The sequence below is a fragment of the Eucyclogobius newberryi genome, unplaced genomic scaffold (assembly GCF_026437365.1).
Source record: "Eucyclogobius newberryi isolate DKJ021-1_F unplaced genomic scaffold, fEucNew1.0.hap1 SCAF_1, whole genome shotgun sequence".
Lineage (NCBI taxonomy): Eukaryota > Metazoa > Chordata > Actinopteri > Gobiiformes > Gobiidae > Eucyclogobius > Eucyclogobius newberryi.
The window spans coordinates 25,210,176-25,227,126 of record NW_027315723.1 but is presented as its reverse complement, the minus strand read 5'-3'; the positions used below and the strand labels follow the sequence as shown (position 1 = coordinate 25,227,126).

Below are 16,951 nucleotides of genomic sequence, written 5' to 3'. Positions count from 1 at the left end.
ACATGTTAATTAGGATGCGGCTCCTCAGACTGCAGCGAAAAGTGGTACACAATCTGGAATCGTTTTTAGTCCATATAAAACATTTTATATGGACTAGAAACTGAATGATCCCAGCCTATTAAAAGACTGGATTCATCTTGTCAAACTGAAAGAATAATTTAAAGTATCAGTTAATATCAGAGGTTGTTTGGGGTTAGTGAACAACATCTTGTAACCATTTAGTCATATTGTAAGTTTTTACAATTTGGGTAAAAATAGTGTGTTGACCACAGATTCTTGTCAAATAGTCAATAATCAGCATCTCATGACCTCACAGCGATCAAGGATTTAAAAAAAAATCCCATAATTTTTCATTGTAGCAAATAGCCAAATTAGCAATTTAAAACACAAAAACAACAAATAAAGTATCTACAAAATATTTCATGTACAGCACATATGAAAGGTTCTCATCTTGGTTGTTTAGTACCAGTTGTAAATATTTATCATGGACTTACAGCAGTCAAATTGCATTTTAAAAGCTACAGAAAGTAGAGCTGAGTTCTAAAACAGAATCCTTGTCTATGTCATTAATAAGCAACATTCAATCCAAAACTAAAACAAAAAACGTAGAGATTTTACACACTTTGGACACTGTTTTTGCAAGTTTAAACAATCATTTAACAAAATAAAGATGTCGTCTGATATTATTTATTAAATCATAACATTTGTGTAATTCATATGCATATGTATTTATACATTTATATTGGTTGTTGTTTAGAGTATGGTTGCTGGGTAACAGTTCTACCTATAGCTGTGTCAGGTGGGATTTTACGAAAGGAGAGTTACAACTTGTAAATTCAAATAAAGTCTGTCACTTCTCAGAATTCCTACTTGGAAATTAGGGCAACATTTCAGAACCCTACATTTTTCCAAGTTAGCCTTCTGCGTTTGGACAAAGTTTTACATCTGACAGTTAAAATATTGATCATATGAGTTATTTTCTCTTTATATTTTATTTGCTAACGTCTACACAGCAAAAATGTTGACATGTAAGACACTGTAACACTGCCCGATAAGTGAACTTTATTGGATCCAATCTTCTTTGCTTTTATTGTTTGATTTGAGCCATTACATTCCATACACTGTTGTCTATTTGCTCATAGTTTTTTCAGACTTGACGCTGGAACGAGGACGACTGGAACGCAGCATATGTCATATCAGCTGCTCATGTCCAACCAGCAAGTCACTGGGGAAAAATAGGCTAAACGTTTAGTCAAATCTTATATATAAGCATGGTTATTATGTTTTAGTGAATTGAATACTTGTCTAACCTGTCATATGCACTTCAAGTAATTATTTGGGTATTTCTAAGCCTATATTTTAATACGTTTTACAATGCAGCTGCAGTATCTGTACTTTTTACACCACAATATGTTTGAACTAGATTGAAAAGTGGTTAATAAACACCAGAGTAGCAATAATTCTTCATCAAGGTTACATTTTACACCTTCATAGTTTTTTTCAAGTATTTTCATTGTAAAAACATCTGTAATCAAATAAATACAATAAAGATTTAATGCTATCTCTTGGAACATTACAGGTAATGCAATAACGTGTCCATAGTGAGAGTTGACTCCCCACTAAAAAGCTTACACGTTGCACCTTTGAAATACGTGCATATCTTTCATGTGAGATGTTTTTTCACTTGAATAATATTTCCTGCAAGTCGGCTGCAAAGCGTCAGTGATCTGGGGCCATCTTTCCCGTCTCAAGGACAGTGATTGAAACACAGTAGCCACAAACACACCTCATGCTGATCAACCTTCGCTCACATCTACCGCTGTGGCGTTCCTGAAATAGCCCTGAGTTCGGTGTACTGGGCAGCGGCGCGTGACAAATCAGCCTGTTTACATGTTGATGTGTCCTTCATTACCCGTATAGAGAATGACATTAGTCCCTGATCATTAATTGTAATTCTCGACACTGTGACTTTAATTTCTCCATGCCTCTTGCTCTCCGCGGCGTCTCCATCTGTCGGCCGTCCCTGCCAGCAGTGCGATCGGGCTGGTGTCTACGTACATGCCCCGTCTGATCTGCGGCAGCTCTTCCAGGTCTGTGAACTCGTAACAAGGCGTAGCACGCTTTGGCCGATCCGAACCGTGTCCCGTGAAGAAGATGAAAACCAAAAATCTGAAGAAAAAAAAAACAGAAACAGATCGGAGTATTGATGTTGAAACTTGGCTCCAAAATCCAATGTAGACCTTAAAACGTGGAGGCTACACTGGTGCTTGTTCTGCTTGGTCTGAACAACTCCCTGGACCAAGAGTCAAATAGTAGCAGGGGATTTTATTTTGTTGAATTTAACAGAGAATAAAAACAGAACAAAACAAGACAGAGAGTGAGAAAGGAAAAAGTTGTGAAAAGAAAGTCTAAAGTTTATATCGCCTTTTGTCCCAATGTCCAGCAAATTTGCCCATTTTCAGGTTCAGGCAAAAGTTAATCCTTCTATTTTGTAAATGTCCAAAGTTTTTTCAATCCAGTCCTTTACAGCTCTGTTCCTGTCATCCATTTCCTTGTTACTGCTTTTTTTTTTTTACTGCAATTAAAAGTACATTCCCCAGGTATCCATCTATTGCTTCTATGGTTGGCGTTTTATATCCGTCAAATGAAATGTATTGAAAACAATGCAATGCCTCATGAATCTCAGTCCAGTATTTCTGAATAATGACCAATTGACATCCACAACTTCTCCAGCATTAGCTTCTTATTTCTATGTCTAATATTGGCAGGTACAACACCATTGAGTGTGAACCATTGCTTGTCAAGGTAAAAAGAAAAATCTGTTGGAAAGAAACAATATGAGTTTTCCATGAGTATATTTTTACAGCATTTTTATGATCCATTTAAAAATGCAAGAGGCAGGATTTATTGGCCAACAAAATCTCCCCACCTCCTGAGTATGTCGCAGTTGAAAATTAGATTACGAATAATAAACAGGCTGTATTTGCTTCATGAAACAAAACAAAAGTCTCTGAACAAACTGTCACATCATCTTTTATATCATCTTAAGCTTCACACTTAAGCGTGAAAAGGAGGGAAGAGAGCGGCAAGAGACATTCAACGGTTTATCAGAGCGGGGATCCATTCAATTCCACAACACCAAGGCACAAATGTTCACCTGAAATGAGTTGCAACCTAAAAATAGTGTGCATTGCATTCTCGCCTCTAAATGAGAGAAAAAAGGTGTTTAATTAATATCTTTTTGCCACTCAGTACAAAGAGAATGTGATGTCACTGATAATAGACCTCTGTGGCACCTCGTGTTCCATCGGTCTCACATCCAAGGCCCCGATTTGTTTAGCTTCTGAGATCTGATGATATCCGCATTGACGGGCAGGATTGACCGATCCACCTGTCAATCACGGCCATCTGAACTCACAGAGAGGAAAAACGGTGACCAGACCCACTAACGGACACACCAACATCTGATTATGATCTGCTTTCTGGACCTGATTATTTAGATGACGTGCAAACCTCAAAGGATCATGATCATAAACAAATCAGATGAGTTTGCTGTTAACATATCATTGTAATAAACTCCAAAACTCTATAATAATTTACAGATTTTGGATGCGCACGTAACAACAGCCTGTTTCTCAAACTGTTGATAGGGCCATCTGTAAATATTTGACTAATATTTATTCATTTTTTCGCCACTGTTGGACTGGTCTTTATTTACAACTATACTTTAGATACATTAATTTCTATTTTAGACCACAGTAGAGCTTTTTTGGATCTGGTGGTACTCGGAAAGCCAATATTTTCTTAGGCAGTGTTTGTGTGAAACGTCTGCGAAAATCTCCCCAAAACTATGAAACCCGCACATTTGTAAAACCAATTACTGTTTTTTACCTTGACCTTTTTTCATACTTTTGGCCGGGGTGCGAATTATACTTATACTTATACTTGTATACTTCTACTCCGGAGCAACTTATATGTGAAATGATTTGTTATTTTCACACTTGCAACCACATTCCATACTCCAGTGCAACTTATATATGTTTTTTTCTTCTCTATTATGCATTTTTTGGCTGGTGCGACTTATAGTCCGGAAAATATGGTATTTACCATTACCAATATTCCGTTTTAAACTGATTTGTTAGGGACCAAAAATAACACGTACATTTCCATTTTTCTGGTTAAAACATTACCTCAGCTGTTTATTTGATTATATTTATTCATAACACACATTTCATCTCCATTGGTTTAAACGGCGGCCGATATTTCCAGGCTGGCATTGCCCTCCTCTAAACTGTGTGTCTTAAGTGTTATTCCATCAGTAGTATCCTTAGGCTGGTTTACATTTGCATAATGAAGTCAATAACAGCAGCCTCACTGGAGCGTGCATGGCAACATTATTACTAATTTAATAAGACGCTCGGTCGGGTGTGTGCATGGAGACACCAAAACCAAGATGGATGGCGGCACCGCGAGGTGGCAAAAGCGTGATCAGTAAGAACACGCAGAAGAGCAACGAAATAGAGCTGGAGTAGTGAGGTGGTAAACAAAGGGTAAATGTAGGTTGGAGGACGTCAATTTTAAAGACAGAACTTTGTGTGTGTCTGAAATGGAAAGTGGCGCAGAAGGTGTGATGCTGCACAGAATGCACCAGAGACTGCTGAGATCTTCTGTTTTAATCACAGCGTTCTCCTGGTAAATGCCTGCGGCCGCACACGGGCCCAGCAAAGGTAAATGGATCTATGGTTTAAGATATATCTTTCTATCTGTATGTTAATGCTCAAACTGTAAAGAGGGTTGTACAGTGAAAAGATGTAATGGGTTTTCTATATCACCATGGGTCTGTGATAATCGAGGTATTATATTTACATCTTTGCATTAAAAACCTGCAGAACTGTGCGTCCAAAATGCACCTGGGGCCACAAAGGTACCTTACTCAAACTATTAATAATGATAAAAACAATGACAGTTGTAAAATACCAAGGGCACAGATTTGTATTGTAGAAAAGGACAAAGTTGTGACTATTTAAATTGTACTTGCCCTTTAATGATGTTTTATTACATATTTTAAAGTCAAGTCCCTTTTTGCAATACTTACCTTGGTATTTTACTGTCTCTGTATCGATTTGTGAGACTATAATGGGTAATTTATTGGTAATCAGTAGTTTGAAGTGGATATTTCTGAGTGAAAGTCCCAAGGTGGAGTTGTAGTTAAAGTATATTTGACTTGGGATTGTCCATAACTAGCCTGTATCCACTTTGCTACGTACCCATAATGCATAAAACATTTGATTACGCTTTCTTTAAACTGCCAGGAGATGTATCCACCAAACTCCGCTCCAAATGATTGCTTTTACATCGTGTCGAGTGGGTTTTTGAGTTGCACTACAAACTTTTCAAGCAGCATTTTCTTGTCCTGGTTCAAATAGATTCTATACAACATTGTGAAATAGATTTGTGAATACCTCTTCCCACTCTTTTCCTCCATTTCACACTGCTTACTCTCAAGTATAATCAAGACGGCACGTGCTACAACATAAACTCCAACTATATCTTAAATCTAGGGCTGCAAGGATTAATTGACTAACAAAAAACAATCATATCCATCAGAAGCCTTCAGTCAGTATATTTCAATCTTTATTAGGTCAAAAGTCTATTTCAAAGTCTTAATTTACAATAGAAATACTAGCTGATAAATTGAAAAAAACCAAACAATTGCTGACTAGTTGACTACCGAAATAATCGTTAGTGACAGCCCAATAAACGCATTACTGAAGTGAATAGACTAAGACTGTACATGTGAGACAATGCTTTTACTTGCACTATATCCAGTACAAAGATAAACAGCATTGCTTGCTCTAAACAGGCTTTTGGTTGATTCCGTCCTGATCTTGTGGAGTCTGCAGGTGATATAACCCACTGCAGTCGGCTCTGACCTCAGAAGCCCCTTTCTTCTAATGGATATCTTATACTGTCCAGCACAAACATGCTCTTGTCTTAAGGTTACCGCGGGCTAATTGCCTAGTTGTAGCAAAGAGCAGCCTATGTACACAATACTGCACGATGCACAAAACACATCTGGGAAAATCTGTTTCAAAGTAAAAACAGAAACAAAAGAGGGACCTGTTTTTGTTGTGACTGATTTGAAATTTAAATGGCCCTAAATGCATCTTTGCGACCATGAAAAATATGGTAATAATTTAGTAAGGTTCGCTGACACTCAGTATTAATAGAGGACGTACTTACCCAGAGGAGAGCTTTCATGATTTTTAAAGGTGCTTGTTGATCTCTGAATAATATGTTCTAAGATGTTTTTCATGAATTTATGGATGAATACAAGATGAAAATAATTGTGTGAACATAGCACTAGTTCAACTATGAAGATGCAATTCCTGCCTCTTATTGCCACTGGTGGAAAGTAACAAAGTACAAAAGTAAAAGTACTTTACCTAAGTACATTTATTTAGACCTAGATCTGTACTTCAATTAAGCCATTTTTACAGTATATACTTTCTACACTACACATTTTATTTCTCTGAACTGAAAGGTAAAAGGTACTTTCCAGCTCAAAGGTTTTGAGCTCAAGTATTGGCTTTCAGAAAACAGTAACATAAGATAAGATAAGATATTCCTTTATTGTCCCACATGGGGAAATTTCATTGGTGCAACGCAGGTAGATACAGAGGTAGATACAGAAGAACAGATCACTTATAGGAAGTCTCCTATAAATAAATAAATAAATAAACATGCATATAAAAAACATTAAATCAGTTTTTTTTATGTTTTATTATTGACAATTCTTTATGAAGAATCAATAGTTATCAAAAATCTGCACAAACAAATGTTCTAAAAGTAACATTTTAAACATATAGATGTGATACTTTTACTCGAGTGCTACTGAGCGATACGTCTTGTCAGTTGCTCATTAAATCAAGAATTTGGCAAAGCCCTGCAAGGCGACACAAATTGAATAAAATGAACGGTTTGAAAACCATACAGTAAGACTACGTGCGAGAAGTATAATGTCTTAAGAGTCCCTTGCGCTGGTAACAGAAAATAACGTTAGTTAGTGTTATGTGAGACGGTCGGGCAGCGGGCCGTGGCGAGTCGCTCTGGTCGTAGTCACCGAACAACAACAGAACGGTCCAACAGCCACAGGTGCGTGCTGTGTTTCTTCATCGGCCAAGGCGCTGTCTCCGGAGTCACCACTTCTCACAGATGCTCTGAGCTAAGGCCAGCACCGCCAGCAAACAAGCGAATCTCTCCTTGTACTCGTCCTTCACTTTTTCCCCTTCCAAATGGGCTGTCTGCAGCAGTCAATTATGTTTAATATCAAGTGAAAGGAGACCTATTTCAGATCATTTTTATTTCCCGGGCAACAGCGCTGCGTCTCCCCCCGATACAGAGAGACACGAGCGCTGTTCTTGTTCATTGCATTTAGTTTCATCAGAATTACTTTGGATGGCTGATTTCATCACAGCATTTCTCATGGGTGTGAGCTGCGAGCGCGCGGCGTGCTGTGATCTGACAGAAATAAATGAAATGACAGATAAATAACTAAAAGCCAAACCAACCAAACGAGGCTAAACATAAACATTTATTACCATGTAAATACGGCTATGGCAAGGTTACTGAGGTGTTGTGCAGGAAGCTCTGTGGGTTGGTGCTGTGGCAGGCTTCATGTGGCCATCTTCTCTGCTGGTGCCGGTGGTGGTTATGTTGCCTGTTGTGTGGCTCCAAAACACATGGCGGTCAGTTACGCATTTTCACACAAAAGCGAGACGCAACAGCCAGTTTCTTGATTTGGATGGACACACTGAAGAACGTAGTCTCTTTTTTTATCGTATTAAATGTCTTTGTAAGTCGCTGTGATGGTTAAATTATGTATTTTCGGGGTGTTTTGAAGTGTCCGTCGTCTCCCCCTGCTGTCTCTGGGCGGAAAACTAGCCTTGAAACATCTGCACAAAGACAACTCTCCTGAGAAACCCTGGCTCTTTTTGTTTAATTCTGCAAAGTTATTTTTTTTGTATGTGATTATACTGTCCTTGTTTGACAAAGAAAGAAAGACAACACAGGGGAAATAAAAGCTTTTGTGTTTGTTTTCTGACCATGTGTTTTTACAAGAGAGCTGCAGGGGGAACACTATCATCAAAGTTACTTAGTTCTGCTTTAAGATAAGAGGACAAAATAATTTTTACCACAATGGCGACATTTCTGGGTTGTCGAGAACAGCAGGAGGGTAAAAACACAGCAAGCAATAAGGGCAACAAGTAATAAAAACAAAAACAAGATAAATCATGTTAAACTGTGGAGGTAACGTAAAAAAAAATTAAATTAAAACACAACCTATGTGCAAAGAGTGGCTATGACCATACTTGTGTACAGTGCAGCAAATGGACAGAATAAATAAAGAATTGCACTAAGATGATTCACATTATGTCATGGTATTGCACGTGATTATTACAGGTGGATGATACATCAAACTGCATCATTTTTGCAGTTGAATGTTGATTATATGTAACATTACTTTGGACAAACAAAAAGGTATTTTTCAGAACCTTAGTATTTCAGAGACATTTCCAGACATAAAAGTTTTGTCTTCCACCCACATTCTTCATTGGGATTTGACCTTTTCTCTTAACAAATAACCTCAAGCACTTTCTTTAGACCTCTGAGGCACAAACTGGCCTTGCCAAAATGCTAATGTTGCTACACCTTAGTCCTTAGTGGAAAGTATAGTACAGTTTTTTTTTATTATCATCTATTTATACAGGGAAAACCAAATGAGACCTTTTGTTGGTACCCTGTGAAATACAAAACACAAATAAAGCAAAGAAACTGATGATATCCTGATAAAATGCAAATAAAACATCCAATGAAACAATCAATAAAAGAACACATACCTAAAACTCTCTAAATCAGAATAAAATCTAATCTGCACTGTACAGCAACTCACGGGTTATTTAGTTGTGATGCTTAGATTTGTATGGATTTGTTAAATTCTTTTAAATGCATTTGTTTACATAAGAATGGGCCATAGATCAGGGGTCCCCAACCTTTTTTGCACCACGGACTGGAATAATGTTTTATTTTCACGGACCGGCCAGATAAATATGGCAAAAATAAGTGCATAGAAATAAGAACTCAGCACACGCTGAATCAGAGGGGGCCCTGCGCTTGTTTCTGTACAATGAGGTGGTCCCATCTAGGAGTGATGGGAGACAATGACACCCGCAGTCTGCTCTGTAGTTTTGTCTTGTTGCCGTCATGGCAGAAAAGCACACAGAATGATGTCGCAAATGGTAGTAAGGTTTTTAGTGCTCTTGTGGCGATGTCGGGATATTCTGGCTTGATTTTCATCCAGAATATCAGAGTTGTTGCATCAAACGTATGTTTAAAATCGCCGTCATTTACAATCTCCAACAGCTAATCTTCTTGTTGCACATGCTCGATTCGCCCGGTTTAATCACAAATGGGTTGCGGATCCATTCATGCGCAGTTCACGGATCTTTTGCGCATGGGAAGTAACGCTCAAACTCAAAACAGGTGATCGCCTAGCAGCTGGAGAATGCTGGCCCAGGTGACGTGTCCTCCAAAATCCCCACTAATGTTTGGAACATGTTTATATCAATCGATCCACTCGCCGCCGCAGTTTTGAAGGTTTCATTGCCTTGTTAGCTAGCTTTTCCCCACATATTATGCAGAGCAGACTCGGTGCGTGAGTCACCTGTAGCAACAAACCCGTATTTTAAGTAGGACTCCTGGTATTGTCTATAAAATTTAGCTTTCTTTTTCTTGGAGGTCGTCTGCTCCTCGTCTGCTCCTCACTTGGCCTTTTGCCCTTTGCAAAAATGCTCTCCAAAGACTTTTGTTTTTTACTCACTTTCGCTGGCTTGTGGGTCTACTTTTGAGCAGCGTGTTTGATGCGACGCATCCGCGATGACTTATCATGTATAATGCACGCATCAGTTATGTTATCACGCAGTCTCACCCCCTGCAGGACACTCTGTCCCCTGCAGGACACTCTGTCCCCTGCAGGACACCCTGTCCCCTGCAGGACACTCTGTCCGCTCTGGAGAGCAGCTTCAGTGAGAGACTGATCCACCCTCGCTGTGTGAAGGAGACGTTTCACAGGTCTTTCCTTCCTGCTGCTGTCAGACCTTACAATGAACACTGTTAGTCCTGAACATGTGCAATACTGATGTAACCATGTGCAATACCATCATATGCATGTGCAATACTGAATCAACCATGTGCAATACCTGTAAATAAGAGTGTTCTATTTTGTTTTTTATACGGTTTACTTAGCTGCTAATAGTATTACCTAGTTATTCTATTATCATTATTTTATTATTATTATCTGATTTTTATCTTTATTTTTTTATTTTTATTATCTATTTTATTTTATTCCCCCCTCCATTCCCTATTAAGATAGGAGAGGAGTTTTGTTAATAAGAGTTTTTTGTTTTGTTCATAAGAGTTCTATTAAGAGTGTGTTTTTTGAAACTTCCTATAATCTGTTCTTTCCTCCTGTTTCTACTGCGTTGTATCAACGGAATTTCTCCTTGTGTGGATATTAAAGGATTATCTTATCTTATCTTAGGACAAGAGCAGAGATATAATATACTTGCCATTATATTTAAAGGTCCCATAACATGCGAAATCGACTTTTCAGAGCTTTTAACCTTCTTACATTGCTATTTGTGCTTCATATATGTCCAGAGTGTTATTTTGATTGATTCCCGCAGTTTTTAACTATAGTACAGACTATCTCCTTTCCTCGAATCTCCAAACTGACGGGCGGTGGGTGCAAGACCGTGTCATAAGGGCAAGCACGTGTCACCATCCTGACAGCTCTGAGACTACGTCACAGGTGGGCAGGGCACACGCGCGCTCTCTGAGACTACGTCACGGGTGGGCGGGGGGGACATGCGCTCTGAGACTACGTCACAGGTGGGCGGGGCACACACGCGCTCTGAGACTACGTCACGGGTTGGGCGGGGGAGCCAGATCGCTCTTCACAAGGGTGGGGGCGAATATCAAACCAAGCCGTTTGCATTTCCGGGTTGGTGAGGGGGTCCAAGGTCTGGGTGATATTTCTTAACTATTATGTTAAGGGTGTTGCACAACCCTTATTATTATCAATTATACACTTAGGATAGACTACGAAACGTGAAAAAAAGCATGTTATGGCACCTTTAATGGATTTCATTGGCAATTTCCCATAAGGCTTTTCATGATATATCCACAGACAAGCTCATTAGTGTCATGAGTGACAGGCCAAAGTTACGTCGGAGAATATGCGTCACTGATACATTATTTACTGTTTTTGTAGCAAAGGCCTTACGGACTGGTACCGGTCCCCGGCCTGGTGGTTGAGGACCGCCATAGATTATGTCACAAAACAGTCACCATCATTTAAATAACAGTTGAAAAAATACTACTACTATCTCTCCTGAAGGTTACTCTTGCGAATCATTGGATAATTAGCTCAAGATTACCTTTGCATAAATAACGCCTGACTTTGTGTTTCATTTGCATAAGGTCATCTGTACAATCAAGTATTGATTGGATGTTGAAGTATTTAAACTGGCACCAGGTCCAGGGAGTTTTCCTGGACTTTTGCATTGGCATGTGTGTAAGTGGTGCGTCGGCCTGCCCTACATAAAGCAGACCGGCCCTGCGTTAACACCAGCTGCTGTGTCTATCTCTAATTATAGCCACGGCAGCAGGCTCCCAGGGCCCGGCTGGGGGTCAGGTTACTCCTTCCTTACAGCTTACACACGATTCCCTGGTTTGAAAGTGGCTCTTTGAAAAGAACTAGTGACTAAACACTAAAAAACCCACTTGGGAGAGAGGCGACAATTCAATTATTTACTTTTTACGGTGATGGCAAGGCAAGGCTGGGCTCGCGGGACAGTTTTAATCTCCTGGTGGTTGTGTTGGACGGATATTGAAGCTTACATAAATGTAGTGAAGTGGTACAAAGGGCGCAGCGGCTGACAACTGTTAACCATAATAGGCTCTCGGGGGAGCAAACATTGGACATACGTCAAGTGCCCCAGACCCCTTCGTCCATCTTTACGGCATGATTAATTTGCTGTGATGCGCCGGAGACACTCTGTCCGTCCTTTCCCCCCCTTCTCACTCGCCTCACCTCTGTCCCGCTCGCACAACCTTTCTTAATTTAAGCCATCCCCTCAGCTCGCCTTGCCTCTTCAGTTTTAACTGAGCCTCGTTGGGGGCAGGGTGTTCGGGATCAGGTCAGGCCCCTTTTGGCTGCTCTACCGTGTGTCTCTTACTGTCCGTCTGGCTGCCTTTGGGATTTAACCTCCAGCAACAAAGTAGTATTTAGTGTTTAGGATTCTTTATTTACTCAATCCAAGTTGAAAGGTCGTTAAAAAGTAAAGTGTCGTGGCTTAGCGGTGTACTTTTCTCCTGTGAAGAGTGTTTTTAGACTTGGTGCGAACTATAGCACGGCACGGATTTGAGTTTTTCTTCACTCAACGTTTTCTTCCGTCCAATCACTTTGCACATGAAAGTGTCGAAATTAAACACAGGTTTCTACGGTAACAAAGCTTTTTGGAGAGAAAAGAAAGGACTGAAGGTTCTGAAGGTTGTGAAAGCTTCGGAGCAAACTCAGCGACCAAGGTACAGTCACGTTTTGTATTTTAAAAAGCTCATCTCTGATTTTCACTGTATCGTTTTGATTGTAATATTAGGCGTTTGGGAATGTTTTGATGACTTTAGAGCAAACAGTGACCTCCTGTGATTTAAGGGGTGTTGTGTTGTGAAAGTGGAACTGAAAAAGCACGTTTTGTTTGTGTTTTTACCTTTAATGTAACTTCAACCCTTCAACAAGACACTTTCCATAACCGAAGAAGTAAAAAAAACTACATCAAAACTTTGCGTTCATTGCCCTTTCCTACTCCTAGAAATACTAAATCATGTTTGCTATCACACAACGTTTCTGTAATTTGATATGAGAGCTCTGTCTTTGTTGGCTTCTAGTAACAATTGTGACTCACGATTTCAAATAAACATCAGATCCTCCTCATATTCAAAAAACCTGCCTAAACACTTCTCATAATCCTGATCAAACTCTGCACAAGACGTTCAGCCGAATTGTAAGAAACTTGTCATTTCCCTGCAAAAAGCTGGTGTTTAATGACTCACACAATATTCCCCGCGCTGTCGTCGCCTTTCATTTGCCCTCCGGTGCAGTTAGCAGCCTGCAGCCCACATCGTTCTAATTCTGTTCGTTCCTTGAGCGCAGAGGTGGTGGAGGAGGAGGCATGCGCAGTTGGTGTCCTTTTGTGCAGTGTGAAGTTCAGCGCTTGAATCTATCGACAGGTGGGCAGGTCACAAGGTTTTCAAAAACAACACAAACATAATGTGTATGCAAACCGGATTCTAACTAACGTGCCAAAAGCAAATTCAACAAAGTTACACTGCAGTTGTTACAGATGTTAATCAAATAATATAAATAACACAATCCTGTATGTGTCATGTGAAGCATTTGGAGAAACTAATAAGCACTAATAAGCACGGCTGATATGGATTTTGGGGGCAATATGAGTTGGAGGTGCCAATAACTGATATAACTGTTGATATATTTAGTAATGGCAAATAAATAGTCTATAGACAGCTGATTATACAAAGTGTAATTTTAAATACGGTTTATTAAGTTGACATTTACTGTTATTGTCTTAACAGTGAATTTTACAGCTTGAACATTCTTTTTGACAGACGTAAACTATTGAAGTGACTTACGAGCCTGAGGTGAGTTAATTAATGCTTTCACGTCGTGGTAATTAATATGGGTAAATTCCCACCATTAACACCTCTTTTCATAACTCATTTACATGTTAGTGTCAGTCCAGTAAACACGGATACAGCCGTAATCGCTTGACAGCAGCCAATGAAAGAACACATCATGCTAAGCGCTAACTAAAGTGAAGTAAAGAAATACAGCATGAAAATGGACACACTCACCGCTCAGACAGGCCTCCTCAGATCACAACTCTTCACAAATAAGATTCATTTCATCCTGACTTCAGATGATTGTCTGTTGTGAATCAAATCAAGCATGTTGTTGTAGCAGCGCGTGCTAACGTTAGCTGCCCACAATCTTCTCTGTTCTCCACTGACACTTTGATCAAACATTAAGTCCTATGTTGTCACTGGTGTGATCTGTGCTGAAGTTCACTTTTATTCTTGAGTTTGTAGCTGAGTATTTAAATGCAGCGCTGCCTCAATGAGAGTCATGAATGTTCAGAGCGACACGAACAGGAGCGTCTGAAGCTGCATTCATCTGGATTAAGGCATCTCAGACACAAACAAACTACTGCAGAGAGACATGGAGCTGTACTACATATTGGGGCATCAATCCGTTAGTAAATTGGATGAAATGTTTGTATTCTAGATAAGCTAGTCTAAGCTTTAAAGCGATGGATTGCATGCCCAGGTGGTATCGACTAGTAATATCGACCAACTGATATATCGGTCATGGCCAATGAATAAATGTGTACTGCGTAAAAGTTGGAACCTAAAGGATTTGAGTTGTTTTGGATTATAGACTTTCTGGCTGCTGCAGTGCTTCTTCTGTGATCTAGTGAGGTTTTCGGGACCTGAGACAAGTTCCAAAACAGTTCCCATAATTGCTAAATTATAGCTAATAACATTCATTAAATGATTGTTATCTATTGTAATGTCTTTTACAAAGATAGAGAAAAAACAAACATTCTCCTTTGTCCATGTTGGCCAATATCACTAGAGGCCACTGTCCCTGACCACACTGACCATCTGCCACTGGATTGTGCTGTTCATCATGATTACACATTTTCAAACATTTTCAGAATTTGGCTTGAATACCATCAGTTCATTTTGTCATAGCTTTTGTTGACTCAAACAAAAAACAACTAATAATTAAAAAGTAACTTGACTTAAATGACATACATTTTGGTTAACTAAAACCATGACTATTTTTTAGTCCAAACTCTCCACTTTTCAAATGTCAGTCCCAGAACACCAGATCAAAGTCCAAGGAGCACATCTGTATGATATGCCAAATAAAACAATGCAATACAAGTTATTATAGTTCAAATTTTAAAAAAATTGACTAAAGCATTACACTCGACTGAATAATGGCATTTTCGTTGACTAAAACTGGACTAAATCTTAACTTTAACTGTTATTATTTTTTGACAAAAACAGTCAAAAACTGAATTAAAAATTCAGTCAAAACTTGGCCTGCCGACCAAAACAGTGAAGAGAGCGGTTTTCCACAGAAGCACTTCACACTCATGCGCCCGAGGACATTTGAACTCTGTCGTTGTAAAATCCTGACTGTTTTACCTTCTCCAGATCAATACGTCGGCCCAGCTCACTTGTTTCCAGACCTTCAGTAGATCAATGGTAAAGTTTTAAATCACGCTCTTTCTTTTACCCCCCACACACCACAATTCAGTTCAATGATACTCACGTCAGCTCCACCAAATCGATGGTGAGTCGGCATGCGAGCCAATACAAACACACAATAGAGCAGCGAGTGGGTAGAATTATGTTAAATTGATTTTGTAGTTTGTTATCTGAATGCTACAACAGAAAGGTCAGCCTAAGACCTACTACTGAGCGCAAACACGTCAATGCCGTTCGTTATTTATCTCTAGTGTAGAAATATCTGCATTTCTGACAGCTCTAAACAACTATTAAAAGTACGATGGCATTTAGAGGCCGAAGGGCTCAGCTCCCGCTGACCGCAATGACCTGATGTGAACTATTGTCCTGCCACAGAGAGTAATATCTATTTGACCCAGAAGAAACTTCAGCGGGAAAGTGTGAAAAAGTAAAAGTACTGTAAAGTAAAATGCTTAGGTATCTGTACTATTTATGTACTATAGTATTTTTACAGTAGATACTTTTTGCTTTACTACAGTAGGTCCTTTTTGCTTTACTACATGTGAGAGCAGGTATCTGTACTTTCTACTCTACTACATTTTTGAACTGGACTAAATGTAAAAATACTTTTACTTCAGCATGTTTATGATGCACGGTGGCAAAGGCGGTTAGCGCTCTTGCCTCACAAGAAGGAGGTGTGGAGTCTGCATGTTCTCCCCGTGTTACTGTGGGTTCTCTCCGGGTTCTCTGGCTCCTCCCACCGTCCAAAGACATGCATGTGTTAGGTAAGATTGGTGACTCTAAATTGGCCCTAGTGAATGAATGTGAGAGTGAATGTCTGTAATGTCTATGTCTCTGTGTTAACCCTGCGACCAGTTGGCCACTGTCCAGGATCAAATCAAATCAAATCAATTTATTTTTGTAAGGCCCAAAATCACAACAACAGTTGCCTCTGAGGGCCACAGGGAGAAATGAATCAACAATGTCTGTGGTGGCGATGAAGTCAGACAATGTCTGTGGTGGCGATGAAGTCAGACAATGTCTGTGGTGGCGATGAAGTCAGACAATGTCTGTGGTGGCGAGGGACGATGTCCCAGGGTCCTCTGTCCTTAGACTCTCCTTCTCGGCCAGGAAAAACTAAAAAAAAAAAAAAAAACTCAGGATGTACCCCGCCTAAGGCCCAAAGTCACTGGGATAGGCTCCAGTCACCCACGACCCCGAAAGGGAACAAGTGGTAGAAAATGGATGGATGTTTATGATGCCCAGCCCAAATGTTTTAATTCATGTTCCGGGTTTAAGAGAACTAAATATTTATATACAAATTACCTTGACAATTCAGTCACTTCTGAAGACAGAAAATAGCCATTTTTATTTTTAGACGTTTAGACAGTTCTCTAAATCAGTGACAAATATTTATTTTAGAATATTTGTATGTGATACTTTTACTTTTATACTAGTGTATGTGTACTTTTACTTAAGTAGCACAATTGAGTACTTCAACCGCCACTGAACAACGGACAAAATAAATTAGACTTTTTTGAGAATAAAGTTTGTT

At 39.5% G+C, this 16,951-nt stretch overlaps 2 protein-coding genes across 10 annotated transcripts in view; both read left to right on the top strand.

The window, feature by feature from the left end:
• Positions 1 to 16,951, top strand: part of LOC140356210 (A-kinase anchor protein 7-like) — a 186,429-nt gene that overhangs the window by 63,493 nt on the left and 105,985 nt on the right. The window lies entirely within an intron of this gene.
• The window catches only part of trdn (triadin), a 29,496-nt gene continuing 24,747 nt past the window's right edge, over positions 12,203 to 16,951 (top strand). For 2 of the 9 annotated variants that reach the window (XM_072441128.1, XM_072441100.1), the window contains exons 1-2: positions 12,215 to 12,648; positions 15,364 to 15,414. In XM_072441128.1, the coding sequence (XP_072297229.1) occupies positions 15,412 to 15,414 (3 nt within the window). In that variant the 5' untranslated portion in view covers positions 12,215 to 12,648; positions 15,364 to 15,411. Of the gene's footprint in view, positions 12,649 to 13,746; positions 13,780 to 15,363; positions 15,415 to 16,951 lie in introns of all 9 variants that reach the window. The other 7 variants (XM_072441136.1, XM_072441119.1, XM_072441109.1 and 4 more) reach the window with 6 other exon arrangements.